The sequence below is a fragment of the Oculina patagonica genome, chromosome 8, assembly GCF_052425735.1.
Source record: "Oculina patagonica isolate OP01 chromosome 8, crgOcupat, whole genome shotgun sequence".
Taxonomy (NCBI): Eukaryota; Metazoa; Cnidaria; class Anthozoa; order Scleractinia; family Oculinidae; genus Oculina; species Oculina patagonica.
The window spans coordinates 23,253,249-23,275,809 of NC_135765.1; the positions used below are offsets into that span (position 1 = coordinate 23,253,249).

Consider the following 22,561-nt stretch of genomic DNA (forward strand, 5'->3'; position numbering starts at 1 on the left):
AGTATTTAATTGCTTTTCTTTTCCAAGCATCGTTGTTGTTCATTTTGCGAGAGTCAAAACAATTATTATATTGAAGGAAGTGCATTTTAATTACCATGTAATTTCATGGTTGTATACTAAATTGTCAAGTGCACCGAAGTTGAGAAAAAAATATCGAGGCAAAGGCAACTGACCAAGAAATTTTTATTGATGTTAAATGTAGATTTATGGTTGAACCGCGCATTGTGAAAATGAAAAATGTATCAAAAAACATAACAAGATAGTTAAAATACTACATGACAGTAGATATTTCATGTATTATAAAGCAAATTTGACCGCTCAGTTTTTCCAACGGTGCAAGTTATTAAAAACACACTAAGCAAGATTAAGGTTGTTATAACCTAAAGGCAAGCGGCCACGCTTGAAGTGGAATTAGTCGGATAAAAGATTTTCAATTGAAACAATTAGTTTGTCGCACGTTAGACAGACTAATTAGTGAAAACAGTAATTAGTCCACGAAATAATGAGTGCCCACTTCAAGCACACAGAAGAAAGCGAGTTCAAATTCGGTAATATCTGAAGATATATCAACAAATAAACTTCAGTTTGTTTGCCCGTATCAGTAAGGTCGCGCGCTACCCAAATTCTGAATGAAATTTTGCGGTGTTGTTGCTTTGAATATTTTTGTTTGTTTATAATTTCCTGCGATTGCTCAAACGAACATCTTATTAACGCGAGCGGCTTCTCGCCTGTTCTAATCATTTCTAATTAGGAGATGATATTAATTAAGAGGTTAATTACACATCAATAGATTTTGACAGGTCGGTGAAGAACTCGACAATAAACGCTAAACCTTTGCGTCGATGCCGGCGCAATCACATTTACAAAGCCGTTGAAAAACACGCAAACACTTCACTTAAAGACTCAACTCCCTTCTGTTTTGGAAATTTCACTCCAACGCCCGCCAGAACCCTCCAATTTAAGACTATTAATCCCAAATGAATTTCCGTTGGTGCATATTCTTTTCATTTCCTGAAAAATGACAGTTTTTTTCGCGAGCTAACGAAGTCGGCTCGACCGGCCCGATAAACAGTCTTAATTGCATTAATCTCTCTTAAGCTACCCTGGTTTAATTTCCTTTTTTTTTGCAAAGGCAAGTGCTTAAGAGTGGAATCTACGTTAAAAGTTTCATTTCTACGTCTTAAGCGAATGAATATTTTTTTATCACTTTTGATGCCGTTCTCTGGGACGGTAATGAAATAATCGAGACGAATTTTTCAACATCCGTAGCGACTTGACAAAACTAAATTTTGATTGTTTCAAATTAAATTTTGCAATTGAAATGTTATGATCTCTAAATAGGTCACTGATCCAAAATATTTGTGACAAAAACTTGGCGACAATTTTCGCGGGTTTTTATTGATTTTCTAGTTGCTCAGACCGCAGTCATGCTAAAAACTTCGATTGAAGATGATTCTGGAACGCTTGAAACCGTTCTCGTTTCTGCGGAAGTTTCCGTTGTTTCGAAACATTTTCAAGTGGCTATGTTAAAGGTGTAAACCTAGCGATGCCGCACGGTGATAAGTCAGCGTAATTTGCGGTAACATGCTTAAATCTCAAACGATAACTCAAGCAGTTATTTAGATGTACTCTAAAAGCTTGATAACTTCGAAAATATTTGTTGATGTGGCTGACAGGCGAAGAAAGGCAGTGTTAATTAAAAGGATTTTTTCGCCCGACACTCACAAGATGGCGGCAATTATGACCAATTACTTCTCATCAAAAATGTGTAAATTTCATTATTTTGAATTTTCCTTTTTTCCGTGTTGTTTGCTTAGGAAGCCACCCAATAGTCGCAAAACACAGCTGAAAGTCTCTTTTTCTTAATATTGTGAGAGTTTCGGAGTTGTCGTTTAAATGTTAAACGCCGACCAAGTTGCAAATCAAAGGCAACTCAGAAAATGTTCCGCCTGAAGCACAGTTCGCATAAATTGCGTTTGCCGTATCTCATAAAGGGAGTTTAATGTTGATATAATTAGGTCTTTATTGGAGTTCTATAGGATTGTTATGTTAATCTAGATAGGGATTAATGTTAATAAATTCTAATTATATTTTACTTGAATGAATGTTTTGCTAATAACCGTGTTCGCGGATAAATGCGTTGATTGGTCCTGAAAAGCCAATTTTTACCCCAAAGAAAACCGCCAAGCAAGGAACCCTTTGCTAATAATAGCAATTTAATTTAGCCGGTCGGTCACTGTGTGAGGGTTATTATACACCCTGCGGGTCTACCATTCATGCAAGACTAACTAAACTCTGCTTCATTATGAAAGAAAACGCTCAGCGCTTCAGCGAAGCCAAGTACTTGTAGGACAAGCTGGTGACAGCAAAGTTGACGCGAAGCAAAATGGAAGCTCGAAACACCGACCACGTTAACTCCAAGGAAAGGCATGGCGTCGTTTCCTATAGCATAAATGGCATCTTAGGTCTTACTAGCGAGCCTGACTCGATCAAGGATTCAAGCGGTAGAAATGCGAAGGACACAGAACAAATCGAAGGTAAAATACAAACGTTGCCGGTCTAAACGCGCGAAATTGACAGACTGTTGCTCTTTTCATTTCAAGAAAGTTAAAAAATTGTCGGAATCAATGCCAAAAGGAAGAATGGTAATTTTAACTGCAAACTTAACTCATCGATGTATAGATTCATGGCAAAACTCGCAGTTATTTTAATTTCATTCGGTTCCCGTACTTGTTCTTTCTCTTCATTATGTACAACTTTGTCATAAATTATACAGAAAACCTGGCTTTCAAAGAGTATTTTCTCGGCTAAGAGCTGCGCTTTCTTTTCACACAAGCAGCACTTAGACTTCATAAATTGTCTCCTCAACTCGCAAAGTTCGAGCGAACACGCGGTTCTTAAATTCTCTATATATTTGGCTCAAACGACACCGCAAATTTAGCGAAAAAATCGCAGCAAAGTTTTGGGCATTTAACAAGAATTAAGGCATCTACGGTCACTGGTCGAAATTCATGCACATTTTAAAGAAACTACCTCCAGACATTTCGACCAGCTTGTTATTTTATAGACTGTCACAATTTTATTATCGCTTCCTATTTTTTCTGACAAGAAATATCATAATAGTTTTTTGGCACATGTAGATGGGTTTTGTCTGAAAACATTAATAATAATAGCCTGAGTATAGAACACAAAATTCAGCCATTAGTTGATTTCGAGTGGTTCGCTAGCGGACTGTTTTTAATCGAGTTTATAGTTACTTTATTTTTTAGCGATGCGCTTTCATTAACAGTTTCTTGCATTTGTGGTGGAAAAAATTAACTTTGATTTTAGCTTGTTCAAGAACAATTCTCTCCTTCGCAAAATTGTATTGATTGTTATAACGAAATGATGCGAGAATTTGTATTGCATCAGTAGATTTTAACATTTTTGAAATTTATTATTCTTTTTTTTTTCACTGAAGTTGGTCAACTTTATCTCGGCTGAGGGCAAAACAAACTGCGAAGAGTGCAAATTGATGTCGGAATGTATGCGATATCTGATCCAAAAAAGAGAAAAAAGGAAAAAAAGATGCGAAATTAAACTACAACAAAGGAGAATTTAGAGTGGTCTTTCGTTGAAATGAGTATTTTTGTGGCTCTAAACACGGAGGACGTCCATTTCTGCAACCAGCTGGCTCCATCTTGAACTTAATAACTGCTAATATTCAATTCAATTTACATCAATTTGTATGAAAGAATACTTATTACTTTCAGTTGCTATACAAAAGTCGAGCTATTTGAATAAGATCTTGCTGGGGCTATTTTCTAGCGCGCCGCTTGCCAATTCGAGTAAATTTTAAAGACCTTAAGTAAAATAACTTCATATCTACCTTGCTGCGTCTTGGCGTTTCGAGTAAACAATACGAATGTTTAATAAATTGCCCCTTTGCGTTTGTTTTCTTTAGTCTAAAACAAAAGGCTTCACAAAAAAAAAAATGCGCCGACAATATGGCAAAGAATGAACCCAGAGTATGCTAAATTAAAGTAGATCTTTATTGACCCGAAGCGTGTAATTTCATTGGGCAATTCACTAATATTAAAATGAAGCTCTCGAAACTTTATAACTTTGGTCCATCACGTAACTAGACAGCCTGCCTGCTAAACGTATAAAATCTATTTTCCATCTGTTTGGGGCAGTTAGTCGGCACCGATCGAGAAAAGTGGTTTTGAACTGTGCTGAATTCACGAGGCAAGGATGAATTTGAACTCCGGTTAGTTCTTCTCGCGTGATTAATAAGCTTGTTAACAAGGCGACTTGTTAATAGCTGTTTCAGTTAAAACAATTCCAACTTAACAGCATATAGAGGTAGTTTAACTTCAGTGTGGGTCTTTTAAGTTGGTACCACACAAAGAAGTAGCAAGGAGTAAAATGGGTTTTAACTGATGAAGTCGTTAACAGATTGAGTAAAACACGAGTAATTCGCTCAGTTTAGATCAGTAGAAATTTCTGCCTGCGAAGGGAGTACGGACGATATCTAAAATAACGAAAAGTTCGAGAATAATCTATTACTAACTACTTAGAGGTAATTTCAAAATCCCCAAAATTGTAACTGCTCCCTCTATAGCAGATCTCATTCTGTTTTGTGTTAAATATATTTTTTATGTTCCTTCAGAGAGTACCGTTCCAGAAAAGGCGAATGATCCGCAGACTCCCGGAGAAGAAGACGAAACAGAATTAAACTCCTCTACTGAGGACGCTTCAAGTACAGCGAAAAAGAAGAAAACTCGCTATCGTACAACGTTCAGTCAATATCAGCTAGAAGAATTGGAAAGGGCGTTTGATAAGGCACCGTACCCAGATGTATTCGCGCGTGAAGAATTGGCTTCAAAACTTGGGTTAACAGAAGCTAGAATTCAGGTAAAATCACATGGCAATTGTTGTGTTTAAACCAAGAAAAATTATTTAAGATCCACTTGCTATCCGCTGGCTTAAAACGCGAGTTTAAATTCGCAATTTAAAAAACAATTGAAACGACTGAATACGTTTTTCTCAATTTAAGACTTAATCAGTTTGTACGTAAGCAAAGCTGTTAAGTATGCTTTCGTAGTTAAAAGCCATCGTTCTTGGTCTGAAATCAGTTGACAGCCCTGTCAAATTTTCTTTGGTCTTTCTCGATTTGTAACTGGTGATGTTTTAAGCGTTTTAATGCAAAGTTTGACGCGAATTTAGTGTTGATAAACGTTATGTGTTGAACCTTAAATTGCCAAATTGAAGATACGATTGTCGCGATTTAGTGGGTTAAAAACTAAGCACGTTTTGTTTTCGGTGGCAAGGGATTTCATGAATAAACCCGGCGATGCGTACCTGCCGAATCTTTTTTATCGTCCTCAGAAGTGCTTTTTTATTGTTTTAATTTTTTTCATAAAATAACAAACACTGATAATTTCTAAAGCACAAGCCGTTAAAATATCAACGCATCTTCGTATTTCAGACATCACGCAATGATTCAGCAAACTATGAAACTAGTTTATTTATTATAACTCATATGATTTCCGCTCGGATAATTAAGTTTGTATTTCGTTTCGGCATCAGTGACCATCAGTTGATTTTAAAAAATGTCGGAAATTCGAAACTGAAGCGAGCCTTGAAGTCTAGCCATGAAATATATTCGATTCCAAATGCATGATATATTTATTATTATAAATGCATCACAAGATATTTACCATCTTAAATCTTCATTTGTCGAAAGGAAGGTGCGATAAGTGAACAAGGTGTTTAAAATGTATGATCAAGCAAAGAAGAGAAGGAAAAAGGGTTTTAACGATTTTTTATTTGTTTCTCCTTAGGTTTGGTTTCAGAACAGACGAGCAAAATGGAGAAAGCGTGAAAAGCTGTGTGCATTTGGTGCCGTTCCCCCAGGGCATGGAATGGTTTACCCGTGGCTACACCAGGAGCCTTTTTCCCCGAATACGTCGTACCCGGTGACGTTCCCCTCGGCTCTAGGACATGGCACTACCCGGGATATTTGTTCCTCGTTTTATCCGGCCTCTCCGCATCCTATGCAGTGTTATCGCTCCGCAGTTCCGAGTGTTTTACGCCCCCAGTGCCCCGACCCACGTGAATGCCCTTGTTCCTGCAGCATGTTACCTCCAACAGGGGGTACTTGCTTTGTAGCCCCTCCTTTCCGACTTGACGAGGGAAGTCGGGGATTGGATGTCCTACCGGAGCATTCGGGTGGAATAGCAAGGGAGACCAATCGAGTCTCTAGCATTGCTTCTCTTCGCCTTCGTGCCAAAGAACATCAGATGAACATCGTGCAGATTCTTAGCAGAAAATGAAATACTTCCACACGAAGTTGAAAGTTCTTTTCTAGCTAGTCGGAAATTACGAGATACATTTTAGTTTTCTAGCTCATTGGTAGTCATAAAGTACGTCTCTTCCGAGCGTTAAAAACTTCGAATATAGATGAATATTGGATTTTACAATATTTTATCTGCATGTCAGAAAATTTCGCGAAAGTTTTAGTATTTTCTGAATTTGTAATTTAATGTATAGTGTCTACATATCGAAGCTATATCGATTGTATCTGACTTTTTAAGACAATGTAAAAGGCAAATACAGCTACCTAACTGTAAATAAATTTATATTGACCGTAAGTTTTGTTTAGCCTCTTTTGTTTTTAAGATAAAAAGCTTTCAGTCGGTTAAAATGAATTTATCGATGCAAATAAAACTTGACTCTTAGGTATAACTTTGCAAAAAATTGCAAAATCTGAACTCAGTTAATGCCGATTTTAATAATCAAAGAACAGACGATTAGAACATATATTGAGGATAAAGAAAGAAACTGTCTTGGACGAAAAGAAACACAATTATAAACTAAATGACGAAAAATAGAAATAGAAGAATGTGTTTTATTGTCAGATTGTAACCTGTATGAAAATAACTTGCTTAGTGGAAATCAATACATTTTATACATGTTATATTCATCCCCTACCCCCAATCCCCTTCTCCGCTTAGAAGCTCCCCTGTTATAATGCACATCTATTTGCTAACACAAAAATATTTCGGGTATAAGCCATTTCCCGGATATAAGCCATTCCTTGGGAATAAATCATTATCTGGGTATAAGGCATTCCCCGGGTATATCATATCCCCGGGTATAGCACAACCAGGTATAAGTCCCCTTTCAAGTTCTTTTTTACTGTGATGAAAACATTAGTTCCCATTCAAATAGAAATAGGAGGTGGCTAATTTTTTGAAGTTGAAAGCAGATAAAAAACCTTTAGTGATATATAGAAGTTTTTGTCACAATAAATGCCTTATCATATCTGGACATAAGGTTCTATAATTGGAGAATACTTTACACATGTGTAAAACGTTTTTATTTCGTGCAAGTATTCATCAGCCACGGGATGCCTACCAAACAAGATTTACTTCTAACTTCGCTCGCAATCCGTTGTAAATCTAATAGTCCGTATATATTTATTTCATCCTTGACAGCTCATTTTCAGAGGTTTTTTCATACCGCTTATCGCAACTTCCCTCGAATATAAAAGCCTCCAAATAAAAGCCTTCCCCAAACCCCTTCCAAAAGCTTAACCAAGATCCGCATTGGATGTTTTGACCGCACACGAATCGAAATTCTATTGCCAATCGGCGGTGCTCATTTCGCCTGAGTGTCTCCGATTTTTCTTTTAGATATTTCGCTTTGTATGATCAAGAATGCCTCAAAAACATTTTTAGTTGACTTTATAAAAAGTACACAAACGTTTTCCAAAGCAACATCTGTAGCGTTGGAAATATTCTTGACTTTTATTTTGCATGAATTTTTTGGGAGCATTCTAGGAGCTCGTTTAGGGAGTCAAGTGATTTATTTATTGAAGTATTATTAAAGTAAACTAACGTTTGAAATTTATAACCAGATCTGTTAATTCGTATGAGTTGATGCTTAGTAAATAAAGAAAGCTAATTTAAAACTGGTCTTTACCGCATCCTTTTGTCATTGACTAGTATACCAAACGTGACCTGAACTTTATTTCCATTTCTGCTAATCTTTATGTATTGTTCGTATTCAATATTTTCCACAAAAGGTTATAGATACACCACAGGAGATAAAATCAAAAGAAAAATACATTTTAGAGAAAAAATAAAACTGTTTTGAATTAAGAAATTCAAATGTCTTGGAAAGTTCTGTCGAATTTTAGTAGCTCGATGGTAAACCTTTAAATTCTAAGACCGATTTTCTCCCAACTAATATTATTATATTGAGAAGCAGGCGGAAAAATAAAATTTTAAGAGCAAGAACGTTTCGTTGAAGCTAACATATGGTATTTAATAAGGAAAAGCAATATTTTTAAACTAAGGGGTTAAATTGTATAAACGTTCGTGTCGTAAACAGATCAGTTTATTGAATTTATTTGATCTTACATTTTAAAGCTTGCTTTTATCCTTCGTTATCACTTCTTTAAACCAATCTTTGATATGGCTCTTAAAAGCACGATTAAAAAGAATAATTAGTTATCTTTTTTCTCCAGTCGTCGAGTCTACAAGAGATAATGGTGCATGTCGTTATCGGTAATAATACACCAAATAGATCTAACTCATATTTACTGACTCAAAAGTACATAAGTGTGTTATTGCATGTAGATTAATCCTCTCGTCTCATATGGGAATGTCAATAAGATGCGGTTTTCTTTTTCAGTTTCTTTCAAACGCCGCGAACAAGCTGTAAGCACATTTTACTTTCAATTCGTGTAATTAATACCGACTCCTCTTAAATTATCTTCTTAAAAATTATTTTCACTAAAAACTCGAAAAAGTAATTTAATTCAGTTGTTTTAACAAGTGGAAAACCACTATCTAAAAAAGGTGGAAACTTAAAATAGCCACGCTAAAACAAATGAACGTATTCGTGTGTTTTTTTTTTCAATCGAAACAAAGTTTATTTTCCAACAGAGCGCAACACAAAGCAAGTTCTTTTTATAAACTTTACAAAGCGCGCGCTCACTTCATTATTTCATTCAATATGCTTCTTGAGCTTGTTTTGTTTTGAACAAAACAAGAACATTTTCCCCGCCCACTGCGATTTCAGGTTAATAACGGAAGTTAAAGATGTTTAGCAGGCTTGTTTAAGTTTGTTTGAATTTACTTATTTCAATGGGTTAACAACTGTGCATGTCTTGAGATGAATGACAGCGATGTCGAATCAACACGAGCCAAAACTACATTGTACTTTCTGTTAGAAGGCAAGTTGTGCTCGATAATGGCTCAGTCGTAAAATACGTCGGTCTATTAAAAGGAGCGTTAAAATCGATTTTGATAATGGCCTATTTTTTTGACATTTTATCCATCAAAGTGAAGAAAATAATTGCTGTGTCCTTAATGAAAAAAATAACCATTTAAAATGGACTTCGAAGTCGATTTTCCAAAGATGCAGGACTTTTATTTTCGCTATCTTAATATTACTTTACAAAAGACTCACAATGTTTGGTTTATGGGGGGGAGGGGGGGGGGGGGGTGTTAGATTTGGTGGCTAGCCACTACTTCTTAATTCTCCAAAAAATAACCGATAAAAACGCCCTAGGCAGGTGTAAAATGTGTTGTTATTTTTCACCTAAATAAAATGATTAGGAAATTTCAAAAATTGTCACCAACCCTTTAAAAATACTGTCTGCGAACGCAAATAGATTTTAAAATTCTGTTTGCGTTCACAGCCTATGAAAAATACTTAATATGCCCTAGCCTATTCCCTGGGTTCTCCGCGGTCAAACGTCTCAGGCAGTTTTTCTTGCTATTTTCGGGGAATTTCGTTTATATTGAAGAGCAAGTATGAAAAAGGATAGGTGACTGACAGTTGTTGGGTGTAAATATATTTTCATTCCCTCATATAGGCGAGTATTTCTACATTTTAAATGCTCCGCAACCGAACCGAGTGCTTAGACAAATGGCGCCGACAAGTCCGTATTTACCTGTTTTCAAAGACGCAGAACTTGTTTAGTAAAAGTCCAGAAAATTTAGAAAACCAACAAAATACCGGTAAAGTATCGATCTTTGAATAGTAAAAATTAGAACCTTATCTTTGAAGTCCTTTTCTTGATTTTTTACATATTTATATCGTTTGACCGCGGTCGAGTCCCTGGGTGTTCTCCTCCTTTTTCGAACCAGCGTGAGGTGTACGTAAGGGCCTGGGAACGGGTTGGCAGGAATTAAGGCGGACAGGTCATTCGGTGACGTCATGATATTCGCTCCAAATACATCGCAGCAGAGTGGGAAGGGAACGCCTGGGAACTAGGATGAATTTGCCCCCGATGTTCTCGACCGCGGGATATCGATATACATTACCAATAGAAAGAGTAACACACACTCATAAAAATTAAGGCATGGGCCTCTAGTTATTCGCCCCAAAAGTGATGGGGTGGTCTCTCTCCTGGAGCTTTAGTTGTAGCAGCATCAAATTTTGCCAGATCCATGGATTATCAATTGTTGTCATTTTGGCATGTCAAAATATGCAAATTAGGTCACGTGACCTTCTCCATATTTTGGCGTGAAATCGTCCACCTTTATTGATTGCTAAGATTTGATGCAAAACTCCGATCTTTTAATCGTTTGTTCACAAGTTTAAAGTGATATCGGCCTTAAAAAGGGTGGGTATTTGGTCAAGATAGATATCACATTTACACGGTAGCTGAGGTGAGCAGAATAATAGAGCAGTTTTTAAAGTAAAATCAACGAGTCGCATTTTTGTAAAATTTACAGTTAGGATTTTCACGCAACTAGCTGTAAGTGAAAGCTAGTGAACTTTAACAGTTTGCCAACGTGTTTGAGGTCATTACAAAAAAAAATTCACAGTGACATTTTAAAATATAATCGCGTTTTATTAAAAACGAAAGCTTCAGAAAATCGCTTATAACAAAGCTTGCTTGATCGCCTCAATTTTTATGATTTTAGATTATTTCAGCATTCTTCTGTCAGGCTTTAAAATTTTTAAAGAATCGTTTTATGTTTTGCTTATAAAAAACGCGTTTTAAAAAGGGACCTGTCAGACCAAAAATGCCCGCGGGCCACCTTAAGGGATTAAGTCGCAACTCAAAATGAGTGCGTGCAAGTCCAGTTTGGTTTTAGTTTTTACTTCTGATTTGTTCAGAAAGTGGCACAATTTTTATTATGATGATAATGATGCCAAGTTTTGATGTTAACCATACTATCAAAAAAAGTTAATAAGTACTTTTCAAGTCATGATATGACAGGTTAAACGACTCAAATAAAAAGCCGAAACTCTAAATATAACTACAGAATGAAGGATATATTAATTCTCTAAACGAAATGTGCTTGTTTTAAAATGCGATTAGCTGCAACTGGCTTGTCTTTTTCTGTCATTTCGCAGGATTTAATTGCCCTTAATTAATTTGTTTACTTCGAGCGCTAGTTGCTCTGTAATTGGTCTCTTGATTGTGACGTGTTAATTACACGCGCTCATTACCAATTGTTCATTTTCAGTCAAGTGTTCGCAGAGTGCAGACGTGTTTTTCGCCGCTCTCGACAGTCGTCAATTCGCGACACGAACGTTGAAATTTCAACAAGATGAATGAATCAAAGGAAAAAACAGAAACCCCTATCAAGGAAACATCGGCGAAAGAGGTAAGAAAACGCTTTTTTGTTCGCTTAAATTTGCGATGAGTTAGTTTTTTGCTACAATTTGTTTCGGTAGTGGTGCGCGCGCATAAAAATCTTCCTCCTCGGAAAAAACTCGGGATTGGCTTTTGGACGAACTTCAACCACTCACAAGCGGAACATTATACCGATTCTGACATTTTAACAATTTGGAGTGAAACAGAAAAAGATCGAGGTTTTCCCCCTTGAAGTTTAAATGTATCGCAAGCAAATATTGGGAGAAAGGTCAACCGAATGACGAAACAATTGTGATAATCAAATGGAAGCAAATATCTTAATATGTAATATACCAATTACGTTATTAAAACTTAAAGATAATTTAATGTGAAAAGCAAGACGCACTCGCAAGCTTAAACGAGCAGTACATGCACGCAAACGCCTAAGCTTACTACGACTACGTAGCACAAACGCAAAACATGCATGCATGCGCACACCCTTAGCTTATGTAAATGCACGTGTAACACAAGCAAAGCAACAAGAACACACAAGCTAACAATACCCTCTGAAAGCATGCACGCACGCTCGCTCGCTCACTGGTGGGCACCAGCGGTCACACAATAATTGATACTGTACTACTGACCTCGGATTTGAATTAAAATCCAAATTTTGAGTTCTGATTAAAGGGATGAATGATTAAAAGGCCATTCAATTACCTGTTCCAAACTCGAAATTGAAAGGATGAATATAATGATTTAAAGGAAAGAAAAATCGACACCACAACCAAAACATCTGAAAAGGAAGTAATCGGTAAGAGAAAGCTTCAAATTTGCGCTGAGTTATTTTTGCTACGAATGGTTTTACGTGTTTTTCTAAAGTTTTACTGAAATATACCGCCTCTGAAAACTCGGGATCGACTGAAATTGAGACGAACGTTTAGCCGTTTAAATCCAGAAAATTGAGCAGATTCTAAAATTTCAACAATTATTTTTTTAAAAAAAGAAAAAGGTTTGGAATTTGTTTTTATGGCATAATTTTATAGTTAACAAGTTGTTTTTAAAAATCTCGTGCCACTTAGACAATCAGAGGTAAAACTAAATCCATTACGACTAGCTAACACACGTTTTCCCGCGTTGAGCGTCTTTAAAATGGATATACACTTCTAGATCAGGAGTCCAAAAACAAAACCCCATCGCGCGGCACCTCAAAGATGTAAGCAAGCAATTCAAGCTTGTTTTGGTTTTTACTTCTGATTGATTGAAAACGTGGCACAAGTTTTTTTTTTATTATTATGATGAAGATACTAAGATTTTATGTTATTGTAATACATTATAGCGTGTGTTCCATTGCAGCATTGTTCCATTGCAACAATAGAACAAGCTTTCATGAGTAACAACATTATGCATATGGAGGCCGAGAAAGCTTTAGCAGTGAGGCCCTGGCAAGGCTTAAGAGGTATGTCCTCAGTTAGTGGCGGGTGTTAATCTATGGCTTTTTATATCTGCAAGTTCAAGTACATAAAATTATTTGGCAGCAAATATGAATAAAAATACAGAAGAATCCTGACTTCTTAAAGCTTATTAAAAACCATCGAAGGCTAAAAAGTTTGAATAAGAAAACAGAAGCTCGAGAATATGGTCGTTAGGGCTGTAGGGGGGGGGGGGGGGGCGTGGAGGGGTATCACTTTTCATTAAAGTTACTGGGAGGTTCGAGGGCTCCTTAAAAATGGTTATTTGGGCGGGAAGTTTACTCCTTTGTATTGTGATTCCTGGGTGACTTAAAAAATCGCACTTTTTAGATATTTTTGACATTGTTTGGCCAGTTACGAGCTAAATAATCCCTATCCCACTCAGAGCGCCACTTGAAGCTTGAAGGCTTGCCTATCTTTCCATAAGTATCACGCTTTTTGAGAGTTTTGTCTGGCAAACGCAAAAGTACAAATGTTGGGATGGTTTTTGGGCAAGGAACATTCTCGTCCCCAGAATCCACAATCCTTCTGGTCTGCGCCACCAAGGATCAAGACCGCTGGCTGGCTCTAACACTGGGAGTCCGCGATTCAAAAGTTCATTCCTAAATCTGACAAATCTGATTGGCTGCAATTACAAAAAAATTACTCTGTGCATGCGCACAAATCGGGAGGATGGGTCAGAAAGTTTTTCTGTGTCGTTGATGAGATGCGGCAATTCGTCGTGGATATTGATCGCACTGTATTTACCATATAACTGCTTTCACATGGAATGGGTGCACAACTGGGCTTAATTGAATAACACAAAACTTAAACGTGGCCCATATACATCTGTAGAATGCAATATGGCGGACCAGTGAGTGTTAACATCAGCATGCCTAGTGAGAGGGTTTTTTCTCCCTGCCAATGTTACCTGGTTATTCCGTAACCAGAGGAAACAGATAACATTGGAAAGTGAGAGTAAAATCACTGAACGCCCTAATGATATTGCTCAATCATTTAATGACAGAGACAGTTTTCTCTGCAGGTAACATCAGCAGGCCTGTTGAAGAGGTTTCCCCGCTAGATGCACACGAGTCATCTGAAGGTGTAGCAACTGTAGAAACATTTTACACGAGCGAGAACGACATAAGTAAAGTCACCTGTGTTGATAGTGAGAGGAGTAACTATATGTTGGCAATGACAGGGACGTCTGCAGTTAACATCAGCAGGCCCAATGAAAAGGTTTTCTCACATGATGTACAAAAATCTTCCGAAGTTGTAGCCGCTGAAAACGCCCTTAGCCTCATTGACCATGAAATAAATGAAGTCACTTATGACTTTGGGAAAGGCAATGACATTTTCTTGACACTTACTGGGTCCTCTGCAATTAACATCAGTATGCCCATTAAAACGTTATCCCCGCTGGATGTACGCAAGTCATCTGAAGATGAAACCTTAAGAGAAAGGAAACGAAAGAGAAGCTGTGAACACTGCGTGGACGAATCTGTGCAGCTGAAGAATAGTTACTCCGTCAATGAAGAGCAGTCTAAAGATGTCACTGAGCCATTAACAAAATGCAGAAGGCTTTTAAGCATTGAAGATTCTTCTATTCCTGCAAATTCTTCCATTAACATGCCAGCTGAAACAGGTTCCTCACTTGATGGTGAAAGGAGTGATAATTCATTGGCAGTGACAGGGACCCCTGTTTCTAACATCAGCGTGCCTATTGTAAAGGTTTCTTCGCGGGAGGTACCCGAGTCAACTCAAGGTGTTGCTATCGAAGAAGCTTTTAATCTTGGCGAAAATGAAATCAATGAATGTAGTTGTGCAATTTGTAAAATGAGTGACACTTGGTTGGCAGTGACGCAGTCGTTTTCACATTACATCAACATGCCTGTTGATAAGTCATCTGAAGCTGTCGCTACCAAAGACATCTGCGACACCAGTGAAAATGAAATCAGTGAGGTTACCTGTGATAATGATGGAATGAGTGATCATTCATTGGCAATGACAGGGTCCCCTGTTACTAACATCAGCATGCCCATTGAAAAGGTTTCCACGCCGGATGTACACAAGTCATCTGAAGCTGTACGTACCGAAGGCACAAGCTACATTAGTGAGAACGAAATCAGTGGGGTCACCTTTGATAATGGTGAAATGAATGACCATTTTTTGGCAGTGACAGGATCCTCTGCTACCAACGTCGGCATGCCCATTGAAAAGGCTTCCAAACTGGTTGTACACGAGTTATCTAAGGCTGTAGCTACTGAAGAGCTAGAGGCCATTGGCATTGGTGAAAATGAAGTTAATGAATGCAGTTGTGTAATTTGTAAAGTGAGTGACCATTGCTTGGCAGTGTCACAGTTGTTTGCACGTTACATCAACATGCCCGTTGGAAAGATTTCCCCACACGAGTCGTCTAAAGCTGTGGCTGCCAAACAAGCCGGAAACAAGGGTGAAAATGAATTCAGCGGATGCAGTAAGGTTTCTTTACTGGATGCTTACGAGTCAGCCGAGGCTAGAAATGCAGGGCAAAGGAAGCGGAAGAGAACCTCGGAAAAGAACGTAGATGAGTCTGTCAGGCAGCCTAAAGATTTCATTGAGCCATTACGTAAATATAGACGACATTGTAACAGTAAAGAGGCTGCTGATCCTGCAGTTTCCAAGGATGAAATGTGTAGAAATGAAGCAGTGGAGGATAACAGTCATCAATCTGACTCCAAGCACGTCTCTGCTTCCTATCCTCAAACCTCCCAATTTCTCTAACCCACAATACCAATTTTTCAACCCACTACATGAATGTCTCCCATTATCCCAACCCCCGTATCTAGCAATATACCTTTCCCCAAATTTCTGAATTCCCCAACCCTTACTATTCCTGAACTCTGCAATTCCCCAAACCCACACAACCATCGAATAGCCACTAACCACTAACTCTACTGACCCTACCCTTAACTCCCTGACTTTTCGAACCCTTACTGTTCCTGAACCCTGCAATTCTCAAAATCGCATGCACTGCTAGTAACTAACGATTAACCACTAACTCTACTAACCACAAGCCACTAACTCTACTAACCACTAACTCTACTAACCACAAACCACTAACTATACTAACGATTAACCACTAACTCTACTAACCACAAACCACTAACTATACTAACGACTAACCACTAACTCTACTAACCACAAGCCACTAACTATACTAACCACTAACTCTACTAACCACAAACCACTAACTCTACTAACCACTAACTCTACTAACCACAAACCACTAACTCTACTAACCACTAACTCTACTAAGAAAAAACAAAACAAAACAAAATCAACAAAAATAAATTCAAAAAAATTAAATAATCATTAAAATACTCAAACGCAAAAGGAAAAACAAAACCAAAAGTTTAACAAGTAAAAATATACCAACAACGTTTAGTTTGTACTTGTAAAAAAGAAACAAAAATCCCTGGCAGATCACCTGAAGACAAGCCTTGTTAAAAATTTCCTTATTGTCTTCAGATGCTTCAGAGGAGATAAAAAAAAATTTAAAAACAAAATTAAAACAAGCTCATTCAAGCAGAAATGATGTTGAAGAGATAATTATTGTGGAAAATGTAAAACTGGCAGAGATGGAATTAAACTCAGTGTGCATTTATTTTTTTTAACAGTGTTTGTCAAATGTCTGAATAATAAGCTATCTCAGGCTTAATTCATATTTTGCATTAATGTTTGAGTCCTGACAATTACATTCAAACAGGTTCCCAAGTAGTACGAAACTTAACCTGCCTACCGTAAATGATCTAATAAACGCCGGGCGTCTATTTAATGTTAGGGGCCCTACGAGGGGCGCTTACTAGATATGAGGCGTTCATTGGAGAAAGGCGTTTATCTTAATTTCACTTTAATTGTAACAACTTCATCAAAACAAATAACACGCGTAGTTTGCTTGCGGAGTAAGATAGAAAACAGAGTTTGTGAGTAGGAGACTAATCTATTCTGCGCTTATGCAAAACCCGGATGTCGTTAGTAGTTCGATGTCGAAGTCTTCATCATCACTGGGGTCAACCATGTTGGCCTCTTTGATGTCCGAGTCAAGCAAGAAACTAAATTGCGTGATTTTACTTTATTGGGCGTTACCTTGGCTCTTGAGGCGATTCTTGTTGGGGGAGGGAGCGTCTATAATACAAACCCCACACCATAAGGGGGCGTTTATTTGATACGAGGCGTTTATTTGGGTGAGGGCGTTTATTAGATCATTTACGGTATGCACCGCACTGTCTGAACACGGCTAATTTCTCTTTCGATTCTCGAAGACAATGTTTTTTTTTTTACAATATTCGCGAGTATTTTTTCGTCCCATAAGGCTCTGTGCCAGCTCAGGACGTTTAAATCTGCACCAATTTCTTGGACTCAAAATTGTCAGAAAAGTCCAAATGAGATTTTCGAAGGCGTCCGACTGAAACTTGACTGGTAAGGGAAAGATGTTATTATTGTTTTTGTATTTTTTTTTTACAGCGTTTGCTAGTAATCTACAACACTTTATACGTTTACCCTACCTTAAATTATTTAAAAACGTTAATAATTGTAAAGAAATTCATTACCTTTCCGTGACAATACAAAGCTAAATCAGATCCTTGGAGGTAATTATTACACACTCAGTGATCTTGCTGTTTCAAGCAATCTGATTGGTTCGCTATCTCGGGCTAATGAGCATTGATCACTTTCTGCGAAGTGAATAATGTGTCACCAAAATGGCCGACGAAAACTCGCGTTTCGCGGGCGTTTCTGAATCACAAATAAATAAAGTGTCTTTATTTTATTTGATAAAATACATATCAAAAGGTACAAGTAAAAATATTTAAAGAGAGCTAAATACAGGAATAAGAATAAAAATTAAAAATTACTTACAATATTATGACAATTATATTAAAAAAAAAAACTATGTAAAAACTAAGAATTAACAGCTAAATTATATCTTATATCTAACCTATTACTAAAACTATTCCTAAAACGCTCAGTATTTAGTCGAGGTAATACAATATTTGCTGACGGTAACTGATGAGTAGATGATGAAAATGTTTCGCAGGATCCTGAAAACGATGAGAAGAGTCGTACTACGAACGCTCGCTTATCGCACGATCCGAGAGCTGATCTACTCAACTTCGCGTCAAAGTGTTTTTCACGTGATAAATTGAGTCAAATGTACCAGAGGAATTCCGTTTAAATCTATTAAGGGCGTCTGAATTTCTCACGCGAAAGAGCCACGTACCGCTTTAACAACGCATAATCGAGCGCTGATCGTCAAATAAAACAAGAAACTTAAAGCTTAAAGCTTAAAACCGGCGGTTAATGTTTAACTACTTGATTAGGCAAGTACAGCAAAAACTTTTAACATACCATTTAATTGAGTAACACACAAGTCTGTGGTTTGTTTGTCCATGCTTGGACAAATCACATTGTTTGCCATGGCTTTGGAAAAATCCAACTTAGTTGCAGAATTAACAAACTGAAGACTTTTCTTTTTAAAGCACAAGTTTACGATTTCACATTGTTCATATGTTGATTAAAAATATAATACATTTTTCCTAAACCAAACGTAAATTGTTTGAAGCAAGAAGTGGAATTCCACTAAGGTATCAAGTATCAGTGCACGATGGCAGCTTGTTCTTGGGCTTTGTCTTCACTTTATTTGTTTTATGTCCAAGTTACTCCCTGACTGTGATGTATCATTCTGTAAACGTAAAATGTAAGATCAGGTGATTAACTTGAGTCAGAATCCGTAGTATCTCTCTGTTTTCTAATGCAAGTCTTCTTTGCCAAACTGAGATGTCCGTTTGTTCCCGACATATTAAGGTTCATTTTGTTAAATGTTGCCTATGATTCTTGTGTACTTGACTTGTTGTGATCGACGTATTGTCTTGGCCTGCAACTGAATAAAATCAGAGAAAGATCCAGTTAAGTTTTAGAACCAAAATAACTAGAGTAAGTGAGAGGCTTCTAAATTTATTTAAGATTAAAATGGTTGTGATAATTGTGTTGCAGAAATATAGAGATCTTGACTTAAGAGTGAAGTTGTGTTATTTGGGGACAATCGTGGCATTAGTAAATGTATAATGTTCTCCAACTTATTAATAATTCAGCAAGTTAAAACAAAGAAAATCATAACCGTGAAGGAGGTCTTAATTAGCATAGATATTTACAATTTAATTTCTCGGTTTACTCGTTTACTTACTTAGTTCTTGTTTCGATTGAGATTGATAAATCAAACACTCGAGACAGTGCTTCATCGCTATCCAAACACCTCTATTTTTAAAAAATTGGGGGGTGGTTTTTTTTTTTTTTCTTGTTTAGATATCCCCATGAAACACTGTCTCTTGTGTTTGATATAATATTACTTCAAAACTTAACATAATGAAAAACCTTATAGGAAGCGAAAGCTTAGGATGATTGTAACAGCTGTAAATTCCAAATTGAAGTATAACTTACCTTTATGATAGTGTAGGGCTTGGTGTCTGTCAGACATACATGCACTGCTAGCTTTTCACAGCATTGATTGCTGTGCACCAGGCGGAGGTGTTGAGGACATATCGTCCTCATACATTGAAAACGTATATTTTTGTTGTTTGCCGGTGTTTAAATTCACTTTTTTCACTAAGTTCACTACATTCACTTCATTGGCTGAATTCACTGTACATTGGTAAAATTCACTATATATATTCAGTACATTGGCTAAAATCACTGTATTCGCTACATTGGCTAATTTCAGTTTTTTCACTTCATTGGCTAAATTCACTATTTTTTTCATTACATTGGCTAAATCCACTATATATTTACTTTATTGGCTAAATTCACTACATTCACTACATTGGTAAAATTCACTATATATATTCAGTACATTGGCTAAAATCACTGTATTCACTACATTGGCTAATTTCAGTTTTTTCACTTCATTGGATAATTAAATTCACTATTTATTCAGTACATTGGCTAAATTCACCATATTCACTTTATTGGCTAAATTCACTATATTCACTACATTGGCTAATTTCAGTTTTTTTCACTTCATTGGCTAATTTCACTTTATTTACTACATTGGCCAAATTCACTATATTCACTACATGGACTAAATTCAATATATTTACTCATACTAAATGATATTTTCGTGTTTTTTTTTTTATTGTTTTTTGGTGGATTTTTGTTTTTGAATTTCGTTTGCGTTATAAATAGAGGAAGATTTTAACTGCATCATGATCTGAATAGTAAACACTTATGATGGTATTTTCCACAGTTTTGAATTTATGTGTCCTGACATAAACATGATCGAGAAGACTTCCTGATAAAAATGTTGGTTTGTTCACAACTTGTTGAAATCCCAACGTGCTTTCCAACGCAGTCTTTAAATTGTGTGATTCTTTTTCAGCGAGGTAATTAATATTAAAATCACCAAGTATTACATCAACTGTGTACATATTCGTGAGGTTGCTAAGGTTATTAACAAAATCATGTACATTGTAGGCCTGTTTTCGGTAAAGGAACAAAAATTTTATTTCACAATTCTTCCGTTTAGTAAAAACTGTTGTCAACATCAAAGCATTTATTACTGGAAGGTACTCTTTTTCAGTGATCAGCACCGTTGTCTTGTTACAGAAAGCTAGGCTTGAACATCTATCATTGCTGTCTTGCCTGTTAAGTATGAAAGGATAAAGAAGATCTCGGATATCATTGTCTGAATCAGATGGTAACAGTTGAGTCTCCGTTAAGAGTAACATATCACAGTTGAGAACTTTAGTGTCAAATTTAATGTCAATACTGTGTTTTCGAAGCGATCTGATATTTAACAGCACAATAGGTATAATAGGATCATTTTCCTGTACTTGAAAATTAGCATTCTCCTCTAGAAGTGATGTGTTTCGCAGTCTCTCATACTCTTCGAGTACTCTTGGGTCTGCTTTGATATGTTTGTGTTCTAATTTTCCAAGGACATAAAGACCTTGAAGAGAAGTTGCACGACTCAAAGCGACATATATTTGCCCGTAATTAAAGGACCTTTGTTTAAGCAGTTCAAAACTTACAACAATTTTGTTTAAAGTTAATCCTTGAACTTTATGAACGGTACATGCCCACGCTAAAGCTAACGGAAACTGCAATCTTTGTATTTCTGGAGATGAACGCTCCCCTGGGTTACACTTTATTTTAGCTAAGATTGGTTTAATGGGAACAACTTTGTTTTCTATAGCAAAGACATCAGCAGATTTTTCAATAATCAAGTTACCTGCATCTTCGTCATCAAACTTAACATACACAACAGTGGGCTTCTGAGTAATTTCACTCACCAAGATTCGAGCCACAGTGCCCAACTGGCCATTAATGAGTCTGTCAGAGATATCGACATTGTTTGTTAGCATGACACGAGCCCCTTCTTTAACAGATACCTCAAAATCTAGGCCACCTGTATAAGAGCGTCCTTTTGAAAGAACTCTTTCAATTTCATTCCTTGATACATTGTTTGGATATTGGTCAATTGCTTGAAGGACATGAAAGGGCATGGAAATGTCTTGAAGGCGTTTATTATTATACTCCGTAACAGGTTTATTTTCAGCCCATACATGAAGCTCATTTGAAGGATAGTTGTTTGTGTCATTGACGTCGACCGATCTAGATTGAATAATGCATATGTCGGATTCTGTGGTTTTTCCAATCCTCAATCTGTTTAAGAGCTCAATAAAAGCTTGATCACCTTTCTGCCTCATAATTTGATCCAACTCCACCATTTTAAATTCATGCCACGGGTGTGATAAATTATATGTGTCATTAGCATAACTAGAAAAAATAGGTTTTTGTTTGATAGGGGGTAACTGAAGTAAATCACCTACAGTAATAATGCTAATACCAGCAAACATCTCTGAGCTTGAACTTCCAAAAATTTCTTTTAATCTTTGATGGATATGCAACAGCATCTTGTTTGAAACCATTGAAATTTCATCAATTATTAAAAGCTTAAGCTCGCTAAAACTGAGCCTCAACAACGTTTTCTTTTGATCTGGCAGTGGAGGTAAAATAATTCCAGTATCTTTTGGAATACCTAGTGCTGTGTTAACAGTTGTACCACTTATGTTTACAGCTGCAACGCCAGTAGGGGCCATTACGAGAACTGCTGGTAAAGAAGGATTTAGTGCAGTATACTTAAATGTATTCACAGCAGTGTGATAAATTGTTCTAATTAAATGGCTTTTTCCACCACCACCTCCACCCGTTACAAAAATGTGTATTGGTTTAATGCTTTGTTTATTTAAGCAGTTTACATTTTTTTAATCATCTTTCTGCACCAAGACAACACAATGTCATACGTAAAACGCTGTTTTACATTTAAAGTTCTTACAGAGTTTCGCAGTTCATCGTCTGTAATAGCAGATGGCTGGTTGTAACAAGTAATTTCTGGGTATGTTCGGCATGTTTCTGGAAGTGTTAGTATCTGTTCAGGTAATTCCTCATCGTATTGATCAAATTCATCGATATTATTTGTAGCTTCTGT

At 36.8% G+C, this 22,561-nt stretch overlaps 3 protein-coding genes across 5 annotated transcripts; 2 read left to right on the forward strand and 1 right to left on the reverse strand.

Moving 5' to 3' along the window:
- The first annotated feature begins 2,182 nt into the window (after positions 1–2,182).
- Positions 2,183–6,752, forward strand: LOC144663588 (homeobox protein ARX-like). 2 transcript variants are annotated; one of them, XM_078524604.1, is made up of 3 exons: positions 2,183–2,537; positions 4,652–4,896; positions 5,826–6,748. In XM_078524604.1, the coding sequence occupies exons 1-3, from the start codon at positions 2,387–2,389 to the stop codon at positions 6,315–6,317; spliced, it is 888 nt and encodes a 295-aa protein (XP_078380730.1). In that variant the 5' UTR covers positions 2,183–2,386; the 3' UTR covers positions 6,318–6,748. The 2 variants fall into 2 exon arrangements, with proteins under 2 accessions (XP_078380730.1, XP_078380731.1); XM_078524605.1 differs by lacking the exon at positions 2,183–2,537 and adding an exon at positions 3,540–4,249 and having other exon boundaries at positions 5,826–6,752.
- Positions 6,753–11,480: 4,728 nt separating this feature from the next.
- LOC144663569 (uncharacterized) lies at positions 11,481–16,287 on the forward strand. Of its 2 annotated transcripts, none has more exons than XM_078524569.1 (3): positions 11,481–11,618; positions 12,941–13,043; positions 14,069–16,287. In XM_078524569.1, exons 1-3 carry the CDS (start codon positions 11,562–11,564, stop codon positions 15,799–15,801), a joined length of 1,893 nt encoding a protein of 630 aa, XP_078380695.1. In that variant the 5' UTR covers positions 11,481–11,561; the 3' UTR covers positions 15,802–16,287. The 2 variants fall into 2 exon arrangements, with proteins under 2 accessions (XP_078380695.1, XP_078380696.1); XM_078524570.1 differs by having other exon boundaries at positions 14,081–16,287.
- A 3,959-nt stretch (positions 16,288–20,246) lies between these two features.
- On the reverse strand, positions 20,247–22,269 carry LOC144664215 (ATP-dependent DNA helicase PIF1-like). The gene has a single exon (XM_078525325.1). It carries the CDS (start codon positions 22,170–22,172, stop codon positions 20,247–20,249), a length of 1,926 nt encoding a protein of 641 aa, XP_078381451.1. The 5' UTR covers positions 22,173–22,269.
- Between the last annotated feature and the right edge of the window lie 292 nt (positions 22,270–22,561).

What these genes read in the sequence shown, in the direction of transcription:
- LOC144663588 (XM_078524604.1), top strand. Translation starts at nt 2,387, where the DNA reads ATGGAAGCTCGAAACACCGACCACGTTAACTCCAAGGAAAGGCATGGC. An exon ending in GGACACAGAACAAATCGAAG is followed by an intron (nt 2,538 to 4,651) that starts GTAAAATACAAA and finishes ATGTTCCTTCAG; the next exon opens with AGAGTACCGTTCCAGAAAAG. An exon ending in TAACAGAAGCTAGAATTCAG is followed by an intron (nt 4,897 to 5,825) that starts GTAAAATCACAT and finishes GTTTCTCCTTAG; the next exon opens with GTTTGGTTTCAGAACAGACG.
- LOC144663569 (XM_078524569.1), top strand. Translation starts at nt 11,562, where the DNA reads ATGAATGAATCAAAGGAAAAAACAGAAACCCCTATCAAGGAAACATCG. An exon ending in AGGAAACATCGGCGAAAGAG is followed by an intron (nt 11,619 to 12,940) that starts GTAAGAAAACGC and finishes GTTCCATTGCAG; the next exon opens with CATTGTTCCATTGCAACAAT. An exon ending in GCCCTGGCAAGGCTTAAGAG is followed by an intron (nt 13,044 to 14,068) that starts GTATGTCCTCAG and finishes TGACAGAGACAG; the next exon opens with TTTTCTCTGCAGGTAACATC.
- LOC144664215 (XM_078525325.1), bottom strand. Translation starts at nt 22,172, where the DNA reads ATGGCCCCTACTGGCGTTGCAGCTGTAAACATAAGTGGTACAACTGTT.